Genomic DNA, 19,175 nt, shown 5'->3' with positions numbered 1-19,175 from the left:
GGCCATTTGTCCCGCAAAGCACACGTACCACGCTCACCGTCTTCTGAACCGGCAGCCTGCGGAGAGCCTGCCCAAGCCGCTGGGAAAGGAGGCTGCGCGGAAGGAAGGAGTCCGGCCCGCGGCCGCTCGCGGGCGGGGGACGCGGGACGGGGAGGGGCGGTGCCGGCGCGCGCGCGGGCGGGGTGTGCGCGCCGCCGCCGCCGCCGCCGCGTCACCAGCGTGCGGCACGTGCCCGTGTTTACGTCCCTCGTGGAGCAGCCTACGTCAGCAGCCAAATGGCAACATTGTGGCGATACTGAGGGTTACAGTTTAGGAGACGCGTCTATCCGTCAGGCCGGCTCCGGGCGGTCGGGAAGAGGAGGAGAAGGAGGAGGGGCGGGGAGATCGCCCTGGACGAGCGGCGGAGACGCACACATCGCCGGCCCCTACTGCCTAACCGGCCTGCCCGGCCCCGCGGGACCCGCTCCTCACCTTCCGAGAGCCGCAGACGCAGCACCGCGGCCTCGCGCTGGGGGCGGCCGGGACGGGCGCGAGGCGCTGCCGCAGCACTGGGCTTGTAAACAGATTCAGCCGCACGTGACCATGTGAACTACCTGCTCCGGGGACGCGTATTGTCTTTCCCGCGAGCCGCGCCACAAAGGAGCGCGGCGGGTTCAAGTGAGGAGGGCCGGGCGAGTAAGCGGGGAGAGCCGGCTGGCGCGCTAAGATGGCCGAAGGCGCTCAGCGAGGGTGAGCGGGGGGCGCGGTGCAGCCAGCCGGTGAGTCTTCGAGCGGGCAGGGCCAGCGGCGCCTCCCCCGCGGCCTGGCACCGGAGCCACCATGTCGTTCGCGCTGGAGGAGACGCTCGAGTCGGACTGGGTGGCCGTGCGGCCCCATGTGTTCGACGAGCGCGAGAAGCACAAGTTCGTCTTCATTGTGGCCTGGAACGAGATTGAGGGCAAGTTTGCCATAACCTGCCACAACCGGACGGCCCAGAGGCAGAGGAGCGGCTCCCGGGAGCAGGCGGGGGCACGAGGGGGCGCTGAGCCCGGAGCACCCGCGTCGGACGGGACCCGCGGGCCAGGCAGCCCAGCGGGCAAGAGCCGGCCCGAGGCCACTGCCTCTGCGACTCTGGGTAGGAGCCCGGGGCCCCGGAGGAGCCCGGCCTGGGGGGAGGGCGGCTCTCCGGGGAGCGCGCGCAGCCTTCGGGGGGACCCGTTGCTGCGGTGTCCCGCCGGCAAAGGGGCGGAGAGCCCCCTCAGGAGCCCAGTGCGGGCCAAGACCAGCCCGGTTCGAAGGAGATCTGAAGGTAAAGATGTGGCGGGGGCCGCTACAGCAGCAGCCCCGCCGGCGTCCAGGGAGGCCCCGGTGTCCTCCGTGCGAGTAGTGAGCACTTGTGGGGCGGTTTCCGAGGAGATAGAGGTGCTAGAAATGTTGAGGGAGGACGAGGTGGCCCCGGCGGCCCTGGCGCTCTCAGACACAGAGCAGCCGCCTTCCACTACCGAGCTGGAGTCCCCGGCCGAGGAGTGTAGCTGGGCCGGGCTCTTCTCCTTCCAGGATCTGCGTGCTGTGCACCAGCAGCTGTGTTCTGTGAACTCGCAGCTGGAACAGTGCCTGCCCGTATTCCCCGAGGAGCCCTCTGGCATGTGGACCGTGCTGTTCGGGGGCGCTCCAGAGATGACCGAGCAGGAGATCGACACTCTGTGTTACCAGCTCCAGGTCTACCTGGGCCATGGCCTGGACACCTGCGGCTGGAAGATCCTCTCCCAGGTACTTTTCACTGAGACCGACGATCCCGAGGAGTATTACGAAAGTCTTAGCGAGCTGCGGCAGAAGGGCTACGAAGAAGTGCTTCAGCGGGCCAGGAAGCGCATCCAGGAGGTAAGAACCTAGTCTGGGCTCCAGTCATTGCTTTTGGGTACTCACTGCCGGAGGCTGGAGCCTCAGTCCGGGCTGTGACAATTTGGGAGACTTTTTCTTCTGGACAGGAAAAGCGGAGGAAGATGGGTTCCTTACCAGTCAGCCCCTTAATTCCTTTCAATGGTGGGAGAACCGTGGCTTTTCTTAATTGGTCCTCTGAAGAAACTTTAAGTCTTTAGATTTCCTCTTCCCATTCATCAAATAGGTTCTGTATAATAAGTGGTGTGTTTACTACTCAGTGCTGCAAGTAAGATTAAAGCCACTCCGAAAAAAGGCGACCCAGCATTCGTTTCTCTTTTGCCTTTCCACCAATAACTTTCCAAATAATTAACCCTACTTTTCTGATGTCCTGTTAATTTACTTAAAATATATTTGTCGCAGGGAATACAGTTGGTCTTTTTTTTTAATCTCCGTTTGTAGTTTGGCAACTTAGGCAAATTTTAAATTCATTTTCCTTCAAATGAGTAGACTGTCCAAATCAAAAAGCACCATATGAATGTATTTTTTAAAGGCGTATGCATAATCTCGAGTCTTTATAGCTGGCTGATGTTTAACTCTTGTTTTAGGGAGAAAAAAAGGTCTTGGGCAGGAATGTTTATTATACTTTTGTACTTGTAAAAGTAGTACAAAGCATTTTCAAACTGCCTTACACTTAAAATTACAGGAAATAATGGAAGAGGTCTGCATGGGTATATATGAGGAGGTCCATGGTTTGTAGGATAGATATAATTTGAGGTCATGCCTACCCAACAGCTTCTCCTGAAAGAACTGTACCAAAAAAAAAAGTATTTTAAAATATAGTTTAGTTTTTGGGTCACCTGGCTGGCTCAGTCAATAAACCCTGCAACTCTTGATCTTGGGGTTGTGGATTTGAGCCCCATGTTGGGTGTAGAGATTACTTAAAAAATCTTTAAAAATATATAGATACTTTAGTTTTCCTAATGGGCACGAACAGATACTTCCTCAAAGCTATTATTTTTAGTATTAGTACCAGTTGAGGTTAGAGGTGGCGTCGGGAAATGCCCCTTTTTATGGTGTTTATATTCCTGACATTGTGTTGTCATCTGTTAACCTTGCCTGTGTTTATAAAAGACTCGAATCCTATTAAGGCTAGGAAGCTCGTACCTCCTTGTTTCTGCATGGAATCGCCTGTATTTTTCATTGCTAGATTTGGGGCATAAGGAATTTTTTTTTTCCTTACTTAACCCACAGTGCTCTCCTACAACTTCCTGAATCCAGGTTTTCACTCTTTCCTGTTAGTTTACTTTGTGCTAAGCATCACCCACCTGGTAATGCTATCCTAGAATCCTAGGGATGTTTTTATTTCCCTCTTTGCTTTTTATTTTTTTTTTAAGATTTTATTTATTTGATAGAGTGCTTGTGTTCATGCATGAGTGGGGGGGGGGGGGGACGGGGGGGAGAGGGAGAAGCAGACTCCCTACTGAGCAGGGAGCCCCTCACAGGCTCCCAGAACTCTGGGATCATGACCTGAGCGGAAGGCAGACGCTTAACCGACTGAGCCACCCAGGCGCCCCTAATTCCCTCTTTATCATCTACTTTTGGAATCTGTGTTCTACCTTAATTCTTTTTGGAATGAAGTGATAAATTTTAAATGGTCACATATATTCTTTTTAGAGTTTTGTTAATATTGACCTGTATTTCTTTTAAACGGTGTGGACAAAATTAATATTTCTTTGTCATACTTTCTTGTTAAACTTTGTATATATATATTTTAAGGTTTTTATTTATTAGCAAGAGAGTGCACACGAGCTGGCAGGCTGCGGGCAGAGGCAGAAGCAGACTCTGTGCTGAGCAGGGAGCCTGACCGGCCTCAATCCCAGGACCCCGAGCCAAAGTCAGGTGCTTAACCGACTGAGCCACCTAGGCGCCCATAAACTTTGTATTTCTTGTATCTCTAAATGACGTAGACTTGTTTAGTTTTAATTTTATTGGTACTCGAGAAAGTAATTTTGTCTGGTTTCATTCAAATAGGGTCAAAAATGAGAGTTGCCAAAAAATACAGTTAATTACAGTTTTCTGGAACTCTTTCATGGGGGTGGAGGGTTACAGTTTTAAAAGAATATCTTTTCCTAATTAAGGTTATATTGACCATGATGTTGCGTTCTCTTTAACAGAGAAATTTAAAGTTTTATAAGAGTATTTTGTGTTCTGGAAGGCAACTCAAATGAAGTTTATTATAAATTCATTGCACATTAAATATATAAATTTTTGGTGCTTCATTTAGTTGATTTGAACAGTATTTGAAAAATAATTACCATGACAACAAATAGACTCAGTTATAATGCTCACCCTGATATTTACTGGAAGTTTATATTGAAAGAAATGAAGCTCAGTAGGGAGATAGGGGTGTGATTAATTAGTGACTTCTGCTGTAGGCTTGATAACGGGAGTGTAAGAGGATGGCAGCCATGGTTTTTTTTTGTTTTTTCTTAGCTGCTTAAAATAGTTTGCAGTAACTTTCTTTAGGGAAAATATAGAAATTGTGTCATTTTTGTATTACTGATTTTGTTAAATTTAGTAATTACATCTAATTTAATGATTTTTTTGTTCCCAATTGTGTGGGAGTGGTTATAAAGGTGTTCAAGCCAGGTATATCTGGTAAATCAAACACATTCTTAGGTATAGGTTATTTAGAAAATTTAGACTTTTGGGGTTTTTTTTTTCCTTCTTTAATTTATCTGGATCTGTTTTCTGCTTTTTTTTCCTCCCAGTATTCCATTTCCTATCTATTTAAAGCCTTCAGCTTAAAGGCCACACCTGTTTTTGTTCAAAATGGTCAGTAAATTGTGGAAAGGAGGTGTTTTGTTTTGTTTTGTTTTTAGTAGAACAGACTGTGCAAGTAGACTGTAAACTTCTCAAGGTCACTGGCCTTGACAGTATCTTGGAATTCTCTTTGCCATCCCTAGTTCAGGGTCACACATCTTGTGAGCACTCTTAATATTTGTGGACCAAGGACATAAGAGGTGTTCTTGTTTTTGTTGTTGTTGTTGTTGTTGCTTTTTAGTATTACAAGAATTCAAAGGATTTGGAAGAAGGGTCTTTTTGAGTTAAAGCTCTGGGTAAATAAAATTTTATATATTGATAGATGTAAATTCCACATAAGGGACCATGCTGTTTAGAAACTGAGAGTAAAATCTTTTAAAACTGTAAATAACTTTCTAAATAAGAGGTCTTTATCTGGGGTTCGTGAATTCCCTCTAAATTGAGGGGAGCTATAGATGGACTTTAATGGGGTGCCATAAAGTAGCATGCTAAGTTTTATATGATTTGCATTTTTGGAGAGAGGCTTTTATCAAATTCTTTAAGGTGTTCTTCAGAAAGAGCTTTAAAACCATAATTGTAAATCATTTGCTTCTTAAGCTTTGGGCATAACTTCTATTGGAGTTAAAGTTTTAGAATATACTTATGATTTAATATGGGGTTATAAGAAGTACTTCTATATCTTTGTGAAATATTGAAGAATAAAACACTAAGTTGTCTGCTAAACGTTTTTGTTAATGATTCACAAATTTGGTCAATTGACTGGAAATGATAGTTTGTGAGAAGCTATAATTTATATAATACTAATGAGAAATTTTTATTTAGTTTTAAAGATTTATTTATTCATTTTGAGAGAGGGAGGAGGGAGGGGCAGGAGAGAATCTTGCAAGCAGACTTCCTGCTGAGCCAGGAGCCTGACACGGGGCTGGATCCCACAACCCATGAGATAATGACCTGAGCTGAAACCAAGAGTCAGATGCTTAACTGACTGAGCCACCCAGGTGCCCCACTAATGAAACATTTTCAGATAACATAGGAATTGTAAGGTTGTGTGCTACTTAGGGCCTTAATCTTAAATGAAATTTGAAATTTATTACATGGTAGGCTTGTTTTTGACTTTTACAAGGGTTTGCTGTAAGGAGCGCTATTTATATAGAAGGCACCCAATCTGTGAATGAATCAAGTGCCAGCGAGGCCCCTTGGGATGGTTTCAGTTGTTCAGATAGTCTTAGTTGTTGGTCAGAGCTGAGGATCATATTATAGTGTATGTGCATGGGTGACCCATACCTTGGCTTACTTACGTTTGATGACCTGGATTTTGTAAATAGTGGTTTCTGTATAAGGACAACTATTGTTGAGATAGTTGTGGTCCTTTAGATAGTGAACCTTAACTATGATGGTAGGCTTGATTAGGATCTAAAATAGGGTTCTCTTTGGAGAAGAGATTATGTGTATACAATTGCTCAGCTAACTTCTTCCCACTTGATTTTAACTTACTGCTAGTAAAACAAACAAAAGAGCAGCATGTGTTTTTGTAAGTAGCCATGTAAGGCATGCTATAGACAGAGCCTGCCTAGTGCTTGGAGTCAGAAAGACCTGGCTTCCAAATAGAACTCAACACTTCTGTGACCTGCTTAGTTAACCTTTTTAAAACAGGCAAATGGAGAAGATACTTAAAGGATATCTTAAGATTTAATATCCTTTGTATCTTTTTTTTTTAAGATTTTATTTATTTATTTGAGAGAGAGACAATGAGAGAGAATACATGAGAGGGGGGAGGGTTAGAGGGAGAAACAGACTCCCTGCTCAGCGGGGAGCCCGATGTGGGGCTCGATCCTGGGACTCCAGGATCATAACCTGAGCCGAAGGCAGTCGCCCAACCAACTGAGCCACCCAGGCGCCCCTCCTTTGTATCTTAAAATGACTCAGCTGTAAATAACTCCTGACTTCTGAGGTTATTTAACATAAGGGGCAGAGAGCTCTAGAAAGAATGCTTATCATCTCTCCAACCAATTATGACTTTTGTAATTTTTCTGAAAAACTAAGATTATTTATAAAACCCTGGAGCCACACTGATATCCCAACCAATCCCAACCGTATATGTTAGAGAAATAATAGTCTTTTCGGAGCCCGAGGATGCTGGCCTTTCATTGGGATAGTGTGCCTTGACCCGTGATGAGGTATAAATAGTAGAAGCAGACTCAGGAAAGACGTAATGTAGTTGCATCTGAGAGAGCTGTTATGGCTGTGTATTCCCATAAAAATAGTGCACACAGAGTTAAGGAATAATGAAGCTAAGTGAATTTTGTAGGATTCTTGGAAGTTATGATGAAAGACTTGAAAGGCAGAGGCCATGAAAACAATGACATATATTAATCATTTTCTTCATTCCTGTGCCCAAATAAACTGGGCCATTTTTCACGTCACTGAAAAGAGAGAGAAGTATAGAAAAAAGATGAATAGATCCTTTTCGGTTAGTGCATCTATAGTGCAGAAACATGGAGGCTGGTGGCAGGATAGCAGCAGTCTTCGTCATAACTGCTTTACGTGCTGCTTTCTCTGCTCGCTGTTTAACATCACATGATGCCCCATCCACCAGATGTTTCACAGACTTGAAATCAGGCATGTTTCCTCCTTGCTAAAACAAGGCCGACTTGGACAAACATTTGACCAATGTGAGTTGGGGGGAGGTAGAACGGAGAAGGTGAGTGGGCAGTTTGGTTTGTTAAACGTAACAGTTGCTGTGTTTGAATTAGCAATCTTCACTCCCCAGATCTTCACCTGTAACTGTAATCAGTCTCTCACTGTTCTCCATTGCTGCTTTATTTGACCTTTCATTGACTGTGGAATATTGCTGGAAGTGGGAATTGAAAGCAAAAGGTAGCCTTCCCGGGCGCCTGAGTGGCTCAGTTGGTTAAGCGACTGCCTTCGGCTCAGGTCATGATCCTGGAGTCCCGGGATCGAGTCCCGCATCGGGCTCCCTGCTCAGTAGGGAGTCTGCTTCTCCCTCTGACCCTCCTCCCTCTCATGCTCTCTCTCTCAAATAAATAAAATCTTAAAAAAAAAAAAAAAAAAAAAGGTAGCCTTCCCTTCCAATGATGGTTAAATGCCTATGTGCTTACTTTTTTGTAATGGAAAGTTTCCCGTGGCTCTTTTCACTCTTGAATAGGCCAGATGTGCTCCCCTTTAATCTGCCCAGTTCCCTCAGTTGTTGATGGGGAAAAATTTAAGTTGCAATGCTAAGAGAATGTAATGAAGACTAATAGTTCTTGGTGCTGTTTTCTGATAGGGGTGATGAAGTTTATTTGGCCTTTCAAGCCTCTTGTAGTGGACTGTTAATACTAAGTAGCCTTAACACAGAGTAAGTTATTAAAGCTCCACAAAGGCAGAGAAGGATTCATTCGGCAAGAAGCTGGAAAATTTAATGAGTTTTCTTAAATGTGGAAAATTGCCCTTTTATGTTTGTCCTTGGATTTTATTTTTTTAAAGATTTAAAGAGAGGGAGAGTGTGGGGGAAGGGCAGGGGGAGAGGAGGAGAATCCCAAGCCGACTCTGCTGAGCAACCAGGCTGGCTACGGGACTCCATCCCATGACTCCTGACGAGGACCCGAGCCAACCGACTGAGCCACCCAGGTGCCCCTGTGCTTGTCCTTGAATTTTAAATTTTATATGTTTATAATTGCATATGATAGACTCTTTTCATACTGTAGTGAAGGTTTTGTAGTATAGGCTGTGAAATAAAAATAGGCCTGATGGTCGGAGAATGGTTTTAAGGATAAATGTATGAAGTTCACTTAGTGATGTGGGGTTTTTATTTTTAACTTTAGGGTTTGAGGGTGATGGCTACAGGCTTAGTTTATTCAACAAATTATTAGTGCATTCAGGTAACATAAACATAGGGAGACTACAGTGATAAGCAAAAACGCTCATTTGCTCCAGAAGACGTTTTAAGATTTTATTTATTTATTTGACAGAGAGACAGCGAGAGAGGGAACACAAGCAGGGGGAGTGGGAGAGGGAGAAGCAGGCTTCCCGCTGAGCAGAAAGCTCAGATGTGGGGCTCGATCCCAGGACCCTGGGATCATGACCTGAGCCGAAGGCAGACGCTTAACGACTGAGCCACCCAGGCGCCCCTGCTCCAGAAGAAGTTTTAAATACAGTTGGTTATCAAATTGGCCTGCTGTTAGGAATTAGTTGAGGCAGGGTTTTTGTTTGTTTTTTGAGGCACGGTATTTTTTTTTTTTTTCCCCAAGAAGCTCTACACTGTCTATGGTAAGTGCTTAGGGGAAGAAAATTTATTGAATGTGGCTCAGTAAAATCTATTTTTGTCCAATTCTGATACTAGTAGCTTGACCTCAAGGCTGTCACTTAAGGTCGTTGGTCCAAGGTAAGACCAAGGTTAGACGTTAAGGATCCCCAGGGTAGTTTACAGGCACAGTATGGCAAGTGTTGGAACCAGAGCCACTTGTTTCATGTGCTTGTATCCAGGTTTAGGTCTCCCTACTGTAAGCTGCTCAGACTGTTGAAGTTGCGGCACTTCTAATTTTGCTCGAGTTTTTTAAGGCTTTGAAAAAGCCCTAAATCATTTTTGGCTGCAGAGGGCATTAGAAGAGGGCAGAAGTGTTTCTTCCTGTTCTTATATTTGTTTTCTTGTCCTCACTTTGTTCATTACTTGTTCTGAAGGTGTTTCCCCCCCTCTCATCCCCCCAGGCTTTGGTACATTTCCCTATGGTTTCTAGTATTAAAACTGCTTTTCCATTTGATAACTTGAAGTTACATTTACAAAGCAAATGTTTAGTTACTAAAATTATTTTTTTAAGCCTTTCTTCCTCTTCACCTTCCTATCTAGGTGAGTCTATCTTCTCTTTATTGACACCAGTGGGGCCATGACTAAGAGGGACCTGTGTGTAGTGAAATAGTCAAGGTTTTAAATTTTCAGTCATCAGAGTAACCTTTATTGAATGCTTCCTGTGGCTCTACCACTGTGCTGAGGTCTTTAAATTATCTCGATTAGCATGTAGATAGGAGTTAAGAGGTAGTTTTTGAGTTTTGAGTCTTGGCTCCTCTACCTGATAGCTTTGTGAATATGGGCCTACCTAATTGTCATATTTCCTTAGCTGCAACTTCTGTAAAGTGAGAGAATACTGCTGCCTTTAAAAATAGGTTTTATGTCAGTACCTAGAGCAGTGCTGTGTACCCAGCAAACACCTGGTAAATGTGAACTCTTAATGTTAATCTTCATATCAAACTAAGAGGTAGGGATTTTACAGTAGAGGAAACAGGTTCAGAGAGATCAGATAAATTTGCATAAGATAACATATCTGGCATATAAGTGAACCAGACTCAAATCCAAGCCTAACTGAACCTATCCTGCTTTCTTAACCATTGGGCCATCTTCTTTCCTGTAGACAGGGAGAGAAGCTAACTGATATTGGCAAACTGAAATACTTGGTCAGTGTCTCATCACTGGACAAAATACTTTATTAACAGTGTCTGGCTGCTGATTGTTTTTGGAAAACCTTGATTATGTACGTATACGGTATTTACATGTACTGTAATTAACAATGTTGTATGTAATTAGAGAACATGGTAATCCTAAAGGACACTCATTTAAATTTGTACATATATGATACATGAAGCTCTAATGTGAGACAGAATTTGAGAGAGAGAGAGAGAAAGAAGGAACAGGAGGGGCAGAGGGAGAGGGAGAAGCAGAATCCCCACTGAGCAGGGAGCCTGACTGCTGAGCAGGGAGCCTGACGTGAGGCTTGATCCTAGGATCCTGGGATCATGATCTGAGCCAAAGGCAGATGCTTAACTGACTGAGGCATCCAGGCACCCCTGCAAATGGCTTTTTTTCTGGAGATACTCCTAAACCTCTTTTCTAGTACAGCAGGGTGGATATACTGCAATACTTTTAGAATCAAGTAGCCATCTTGGAAAGCACAATGGAATAAATTGGTAAAGGGAGGATTACAGCACGTCACTGTTGTGTCACAGATCAGGGTTTTTGGAGGTAAAGTTTTTGAGTCTTCAAAAATCATCGATTTTTGTCAGTTTTTCATGTAGTGTGTGAATACGTTGTTTTTAAAACTGGTGTTTCTGTGCATGTTTGGGTGTGTGCCCCTGGAGTCTTAAGATGTTAAGAGTTTTACTCTCCTTCTGCCCTGTGGTCATCTCTCATCCTAGAGTTCTAAGTCCAGGATTTCCAACTTTCAGTTGCATCTGGATGCTCTGCTGAACTTCTGTTCATTCCGTTTATCCAGAGTGCATCCTCCCACCTGCCATCCCTGACTTGGTGTGTGCATCTCTGTGGAGCAGTGCCTTTAATCCGAGTCTTTGCTATTTCCCTGAAAATGCCTCACTCCCTCAATTCCCAGAACTGTTATTCATTTCTTCCAAATCTGGTGTTTGTTGGTTTTAAGAAGCCATTGATTATGACACGTTTGATTTTAAGACAGGTGTTCTTCAGTGTAGAAAAAGAAACACTGTTATATGTACACATTGATTTGTAAATGCATACCAATTCAGAAATATTAAATATTGATTTTAGAACTAAAGAACTAAACACACACACAGAACAAACTGTACTCTTCCATTGCTTACCGTTGTCCTGTAGACAGAGGCCAGATTCCTGGCATTCAAAGGCATCCATATTTTGGTTAGCCTGCAGTCTTAACTCTTTCTTCTCTACATGAACCTTTCATTATTGTAGCCAAGCTCATTTACCCATTATTTGCTGAACTCACAATAACCCATGTTCCACTATACAGGAGACCACCCTCTAATGTCTTCCTTTTTTTGTCTAACTACCCTTCTTTCCAGGGCCAGATTAAATGCCTCCTCACAGAAAGTCATTTCTGACCTCTGTCAGAGGAATTTCTCTTAGAAATCCAGAGATCAGAGAAGCCTTATGATACATATGGCTGATATCATCCACAACTGCTGCCCTGTGTTTTTCTCTTTGTGAACAATTCCTGCCTTTTAAAATGCATTATAGCTCCTAGGAGACAAAGATGGATTTTCTTTCTTTCTTTTTTTTTTTAAGATTATTTATTTACTTATTTGAAAGAGAGAGAATGAGAGAGAGAGAGAGTGCGTGAGCACATGGTGGGGGGGAGGGTCAGAGGGAGAAGCAGACTCCCTGCTGAGCAGGGAGCCGGATGCAGGACTCGATCCCAGGGCTCCAGGATCATGACCTGAGCCGAAGACAGTAGATTAACCAACTGAGCCACTCAGGCGCCCCCAAAGATGGATTTTCTTGCTACTGTTCTCTAATGCCTCAAATTCCCCAGTGCCTCTGGATACAGTTGGTGCTCAGTAGATAGGTGTTCTTTGATCTTCAAAAAGTTGGCTTCTTTACATGACATGTATGCATGTAGCTAACATTTTGATTAGAGGTATGTGTTTCCCCAGGAGTAAAATGAAATAAGATGTACCACTTCTCTATGGAGTAAAGAATCTAGAAATCAATGTTTAAAATTTCAGAATGAGTTATTACTGTCATTAGCCCTTATACTTTGTAAAACTGGGTTTCAGCATTAAACAATATTAACAGATAATCAGTGATTAACATACAAAATAATATAGAAATGATACAACAGTTTTACAGAATAAGAATAGAATTGAGCAGTGTGCTTTGTGAATGTGGAAAATATGTTTGGCTTTAGTCTTTACTTTCAGTTGAAGAAACAGATTTGATAGACCTAAGGGAAGTTCCAAGGGCCACAGATTCTGTTTCATTGCTGGGTTAGGCCTCCCCCACCTGAGCACCCTAGTGCTAGTCCTGAGTCACTCCTTTTCACAAGCAGTTAATTACTTGAATGTCTTAACAATAACTTAATAGTGAAGATATTTGTAGATTTTATTACGTTGCTTCTTAAACATCTTTCTAAATACATAAAAAATATAAGGCATTCTGTCTTGGGTTTGACAGATTAGAGTAGGGAAGAACTATACACAGGAGAGTTTAGCTTCTAAATTTTATATCTACGGCTTTAAAAATTATTCCGTGATCTTCAAGGATAGTGGCAGTCCTATAATCCTGAAGTTAGAGAGGATTGAGCTTGAACTAACTTGAACTAATTCTGACTGGGAAGGTACAGGATGGGAACTCCAGAATGAAGCACAGAAGGTGTCTTCCTATCTCCTCCACTGGAATGATGACTGGCATAGAAACCAAGTTGAAGGGCGCCTGGGTGGCTCAGTTGGTTGAGCGACTGCCTTCGGCTCAGGTCATGATCCTGGAGTCCCTGGATCGAGTCCCACATCGGGCTCCCTGCTCGGCAGGGAGTCTGTTTCTCCCTCTGACCCTCCCCCCTCTCATGTGCTCTCTCTCTCATTCTCTCTCTCTCAAATAAATAAATAAAATCTTTAAAAAAAAAAAAAAAAGAAACCAAGTTGAAGATGATTGGGGAAAAAGTGGTGCGTGCAGGGTTGTTGTTTTGTAGTTTTCTCTGTTGCAGTGATTATAGGGAGTCTTTAAAAAATTTTTTTTTAAATTTTTTTAATTTTTTATTTATTTGACAGAGAGAGACACAGCAAGAGAGGGAACACAAGCAGGGGGAGTGGGAGAGGGAGAAGCAGACTCCCCGCAGAGCAGGGAGCCCGACGCGGGGCTCGATCCCAGGACTCCGGGACCATGACCTGAGCCGAAGGCAGACACTCAACGACTGAGCCACCCAGGCACCCCTAAAAAAATTTTTTTTAACTGTTGTCACTGACTCCTTTAAGAACCCAGTAGAAAGTCTCTCAGTCCTTGCCCTAGAAAAATTTTGCAAAAAGCAGAGTTTTGTTTCAGATAAGTGAGACCTCAGAGGTTAAGAGCCTATTTCTTATCACGATTAGATCAAGGGAGGCAAAAAAAAAGTATCCATTAGGGAAGTTTAGAAAGAAGGGAAAGAGAAGTGTTCTTATTAGGCTAATATGTTTAATTGATGCTTTATGCAGTTGTGCTTCATTTCTTTTAAGTGAATCAATAAAGCAAAATAACTTTCTAAAATTGCAAGAGATGTGTCAGGTCTTTTTTTTTTTTTAAGATTTTATTTTTTTGTTTCACAGAGAGAGACACAGTGAGAGAGGGAACACAAGCAGGGGGAGAGGGAGAGGGAGAAGCAGACCTCCCGCTGAGCAGGAAGCCCGATGTGGGGCTCGATCCCAGGACCCTGGGATCATGACCTGAGCCCAAGGCAGACGCTCAACTGCTCAACCGCTGAGCCACCCAGGCACCCCAATGTGTCAGGTCTTGAAGCAGAAATAATTCAATTCAACTTGCTATTTCTAGGCCCCTTTCCCTGCCTGTTCTTTTTTCCTCTGCATTCTGCTATGAGCATCTCCATATTGTGTTAGCGGCACTTCAGCCCTTTCATTCTTCTGTCAGGCGTGTTGTAATTCTCATTCAGATCCATCTACATTCTGACTCAGTTTGTGTCCATCAGTGAATCTTTTCATTTAGCAAACCTGCATTTTCCATATTTTAAATTCAGGCCTTCCCTATACATGGCAAACATCCTTAATCCTAAATAATCCAGTTCTTTCCAATTTCTTTGTACTCTTTTTTTTGTGTGTGTATTATTTATAGCACCTTGCACATTTTGCAGTTGATAACCTACAAATGTCTGCAGCTCAGCTTATTCCCTGGGTTTTGTCAGTTTTGGTTAGCAAAATAGAAACCTGTTATAATAGGTTAGTGATTATATTCTTTTATCAGTTAAATTCTTTTTTTTTTAATAAAGATTTAATTTATTTAGTTGACAGAGACACAGCGAGAGAGGAACACAAGCAGGGGGAGTGGGAGAGGGAGAAGCAGGCTTCCCGCTGAGCAGGGAGCCCGATGCGGGGCTCGATCCCAGGACCTTGGGATCATGACCTGAGCCGAAGGCAGACACTTAACGACTGAGCCACCCAGACGCCCCTCAGTAAAATTCTTTTATCATAGATTATAGGAAGTGGTTTAGACTAAAAATAAAAAGTCTAATGTTTATAGTAAATTGCGTCTTTTGTGAAGGTTTAAAATGCATTTACTTTAATATTATTTTCAGATGCTTAGATTAAAATAGATGGCCAGTTGAAGTTATAATTGGTTTTAAGGTAATCTAATGTTGGAAAAACATGAAACTTTATAGCAAAGAGGACAAATTAATAAATTAGCAGTGTTAGGTGAGATGCCTTGGGCTTCTCTGCAAGAGTATTTAGTTGCTGCATAATACCTTTGTAAAGTACCGTTCTGTTTCAGGATAAAGTATGTGGGAAATAATATATGAATATATTAACGTGAATAGAATAACTGATTTTCTGTCTTGTCAGCTGCATATATCTGCGTAGAGTGGTATTGTGATTTAACTAATAAGCATATCATGACCTGATGTTTTTGTGTTGGCAGAAAATAGTATCTGTTTGGTGCATTACATTTACTTTAGTGTCTCTGTAAGAAGAGCTCAAAGAAGCCTAGTGTCTGAGGATTGTCTTACTGTTGAATGGTGGCATTTGATCACTGGTAAATGACTCCAGGAACTTTATTATTGAGAGATGTTCTACAGTTTTGTTTTCTCATTCTTTTAATAGTTTTACTTTCCTAAAACTTGGTAGAAAATCATTATCTCAAGGAAAATTTTCCATTTTCTTTTTTTTCTTTTTTTTTTTTTTTTTAAAGAGACAGGAAGAGCATGCGCATGCATGTGCAAGCCAGAGGGAAGGGGCAGAGGGAGAGAGAGAGAGGAGAGAGGGAGAGAATCTTAAGCAGGCTCCATGGCCGGGATGGAGCCTGACTCAGGGCTCAACCTCATGACCCTGAGATCATGACTTGAGCCAAAATCAAGAGTCAGATGCTTAACCGACTGAGCCACCAAGGCGCCCCGAAAATCTCCCATTTTCAAGTGGAATAAAAGATAAAGGGCTGTGAATATACATTTTCTGGCGAGGAGAGAATTACTGCCTTTAAAACTATAAAGGTAGTTTATTGGGGCGCCTGGGTGGCTCAGTCGTTGGGCGTCTGCTTTCGGCTCAGGTCATCATTTGAGGGTCTTGGGATTGAGCCCCGCATCAGGCTCCCTGCTCAGCGGGAAGCCTGCTTCTCCCTCTGCCGCTCCCCCTGCTTGTGTTCCCTCTCTCGCTGTCTCTCTCTGTCAAATAAATAAATAAAATCTTTAATAAATAAATAAATAAAGGTAGTTTATCATTCATTGTAAAGATTCATTTTAATTCATTGTTGCTATTACACATTCACTCTTTTTTCCCTAGTTATCTTATCCTATCCTTCTTTAATCTCGTTATTACTAATATGCCTGCAGCCTTGAGGTAGTAAGCCATGATGGAGGTGAGCACCTTTGCCACCAGTTAGAACTGATTTTTCTGTGATTAGAAATTGATCAGCTGCTGTTACTTTCATAATTCTACTTAAAATAGATGTAGCTTGAAATAGATGGTTCAGCACAGGATTTAGCTACTTCTGGATAATAGGTAGGCACAAGAAGAGAAACATGTATCATTTGCATATTTCTTACACCTCATCTTTTGGAAAAGTTATATGTACACATATATTTTGGATATTGTGCCAAAGGGGATAATTTATTTTTCCTTTTTTTATGTGTAAGCCAGAATACTTTAGAGGTTGGGAAGTGGAGAAGGAATAGAATATAAAACCTTCCTTTAGGGGCGCCTGGGTGACTCAGTTGTTAAGTGTCTGCCTTTGGCTCAGGTCACGATCCGAAGCTTAAGCCCTGCATCGGGCTCCCTGCTCAGCGGGAAGCCTGCTTCTCCCTCTCCCACTCCTCCTGCTTGTGTTCCCTTTCTTGCTGTGTGTCTCTCTGTCAAATAAATAAATAAAATCTTAAAAAAAAAAAAGTATATGGGGGCGCCTGGGTGGCCTCAGTTGCTTAAGCATCTGCCTTCAGCTCAGGTCATGATCGCAGCATCCTGGGATCAAGTCCCGCATTAGGCTCCCTGCTCAGCAGGGTAGTCAGCTTCTCCCTCTACCCCTTTCCCCTGCTCGTGCTCTCCCCCCCACCCCCGCACTCTCTCTGTCTCAAATAAATAAATAAAATATTTTAAAAAGTATATGTATTTACTTGATAGATCATGATTGAAAAAAAGTGTAAGTGGAATGTAAATCTACTCCCCACTCACCGCCGTTTCCCTGTCTGTGGTTCTTATTCTCAGAGGCAACCACTCATGAGTTTCTTGTGTGTCTTTCAGATTCAGTCACATATACAAAGAAACATAGGACATAGATATTTTCCACTTTTTTAACAACTCAAATGGTAGCATATTATACACTCTTTTCTATATCTTAGATTTTTTCTTTTTTTATTTCAATTCTATTTATATTTACACATGGTAAAATTGGTTTCAGGTGTAGAATTTAGTGATTCATCACTTAACATACAACACCCAGTGCTCATCAGAACAAGTGCCCTCCTTAATGCCCATCACCCATTTAGCCCATCCCCCCACCACCTCCCTCCGTCGACCCTGTTTGTTCTCTATAGTTGAGTTTCTTATGACTTGCTTATCTCTCTCTCTTTTTTCCCCCTTCCCCTATGTTCATCTGTTTTGTTTCCTAAATTCCTCATTTGAGTAAAGTTATATGGTATTTGTCTTTCTCTGACTAACTTACTTTGCTTAGCATAATGCACTCTAGCTCCATCCACATTGATGCAAATGGCAAGATTTCATTCTTTTTTATGGCTGAGTGATATTCCATTGTGTGTGTGTGTGTATATATATATATGTACATATATATGTATATATATACACACACACCACATCTTCTTTATCCACTCATCAGTCAGTGGGCATTTGGGCTCTTTCCTTAATTTGGCTATTGTTGATAATGCTGCTCTGAACATCAGAGTGCATGTACTCCTTCAAATTAGTATTTTTGTATCATTTGGGTAAATACCTAGTAGTGCACTTGCTGGGTTGTAGGGTAGCTCTATTTTTAAATTTTTGAGGAACCTCCATACTGTTTTCCAGAGTGGCTGCACCAGTTTGCATTCCCACTAACAGTGTAAGAGAGGGTTCCCCTATGTCGACATCCTCGCTAACTTCTGTTGTTTCCTGCGTTGTTATGTTAGCCATTCTGACAGATATGAGTGAGGTGGTAGCTCATTGTGGTTTGGGTTTGCATTTCCCTGATGCTGAGTGTTGTTGAGCATCTTTTCATGTCTGTTAGCCATCTGTATGTCTTTGGAAAAATGTTCATGTCTTCTGCCCATTTCTTAACTGGATTATTTTTTTGAGTGTTGAGTTTGATAAGTTCTTTATAGATTTTGGATACTAACCCTTTATCAGACATGTCATTTGCCAATATCTTTTCCCTTTCTGTAGGTTGTTGTTTAGTTTTGTTGATTGTTTCATTTGCTGTGCAGAAGCTTTTTATCTTGATGAAGTCCCAATAGTTCAGTTCTGCTTTTGTTTCCCTTGTCTCCAAAGACGCGTCTAGTAGTTTTTTTTCTCATAACAGGCTGCATTTCTTTTAATGGCTAAATAATACTACACTGAAAGGATTTGTTTTGGTACATAGCTTCCCCACCCCCCCCCATCTTATGCTGTTCCTGTTAAAATTGCATATCTTTTCCCACATGTGCAAGTATATCTATAGGATAAATTTTTATAAGGGAATTTCTGGGTCAAAGAGAATGTGCATTTTAATACAGTTGTTTTCTGTAGAGGTATACCCGTTTACTGGCTCTCAAACCCAAGGAGGTTGCCTTTTGTTTCTACATCCTTTTCAACCCTAGACGATTTCCCCTTTTTTTTTTTTTAAGATTTTATTTATTTATTTTACAGAGAGAGCACAAAGTAGGGGGAGTGGCAGGGGGAAAGGGAGAAGCAGGCTCCCCGCTGAGCAGTTAGCCCATGTGGGGTTCCATTCCAGGACCCTGGGATCATGACCTGAGCCGAAGGCAGAGGCTTAACCGATTGAGCCACCTAGGCGCCCCCACAAGACTGTATTTTCAAAACCTTTTTTGTATTTTTCAAAACCTTACCTGTGAAAAGTTTGTTTGTAATTTATTTTGCTAATCTTTTATTAGTGAATCTTCATTTGTTCAGAAATCATTTCTTTGAACCCCTTACACTTCATCTATATTTCTACTGTATTGTTTGTGGAAATTGTGTTGAAAGTACTTTTCACTTTATAATTAGCTTCTTGATATTATTTTGTATGCCTTTGTAGCCAGTTTAAAACTTTGCAGCAAAGTTTATTAGTCTGTTTTGATAGTTTTGGATTTTGATTCATGCTTTAAAAAGTGTCCCATGATGAGATTATTTAAAGCAAAAACAAAAACCCTCACATCTTCTCCTACTTTTATGATTTTGTTATTTGCATTTTAAATTTCTTTAAAAAAATTTCTGGATGGAGCTGGAATTTATTTTGGTATAGGGAATAAGGTAGGACTCCAACTTGTTTTATTTCCTGATGAAATGACAGTTATCACATGATTTCTTGATTGATTCATACTTTGCAGTAAACTTCCATGTATGTAAGCTCTTCA

General features: G+C 42.3%; 1 protein-coding gene across 1 annotated transcript in view; it reads left to right on the top strand.

The window, feature by feature from the left end:
- Positions 1-230: 230 nt before the first annotated feature.
- Positions 231-19,175, top strand: part of JMY (junction mediating and regulatory protein, p53 cofactor) — a 94,028-nt gene continuing 75,083 nt past the window's right edge. Inside the window, 1 exon segment of the mRNA XM_032404125.1 lies at positions 231-1,860. Coding sequence (XP_032260016.1) covers positions 820-1,860 — 1,041 coding nt within the window. The 5' untranslated portion in view covers positions 231-819.

This window comes from Phoca vitulina, unplaced genomic scaffold (assembly GCF_004348235.1).
Source record: "Phoca vitulina isolate PV1807 unplaced genomic scaffold, GSC_HSeal_1.0 scaffold6, whole genome shotgun sequence".
Classification (NCBI taxonomy): Eukaryota; Metazoa; Chordata; class Mammalia; order Carnivora; family Phocidae; genus Phoca; species Phoca vitulina.
The sequence above is the reverse complement of the archived record's forward strand: the minus strand, read 5'-3'. Positions and strand labels throughout refer to the sequence as shown.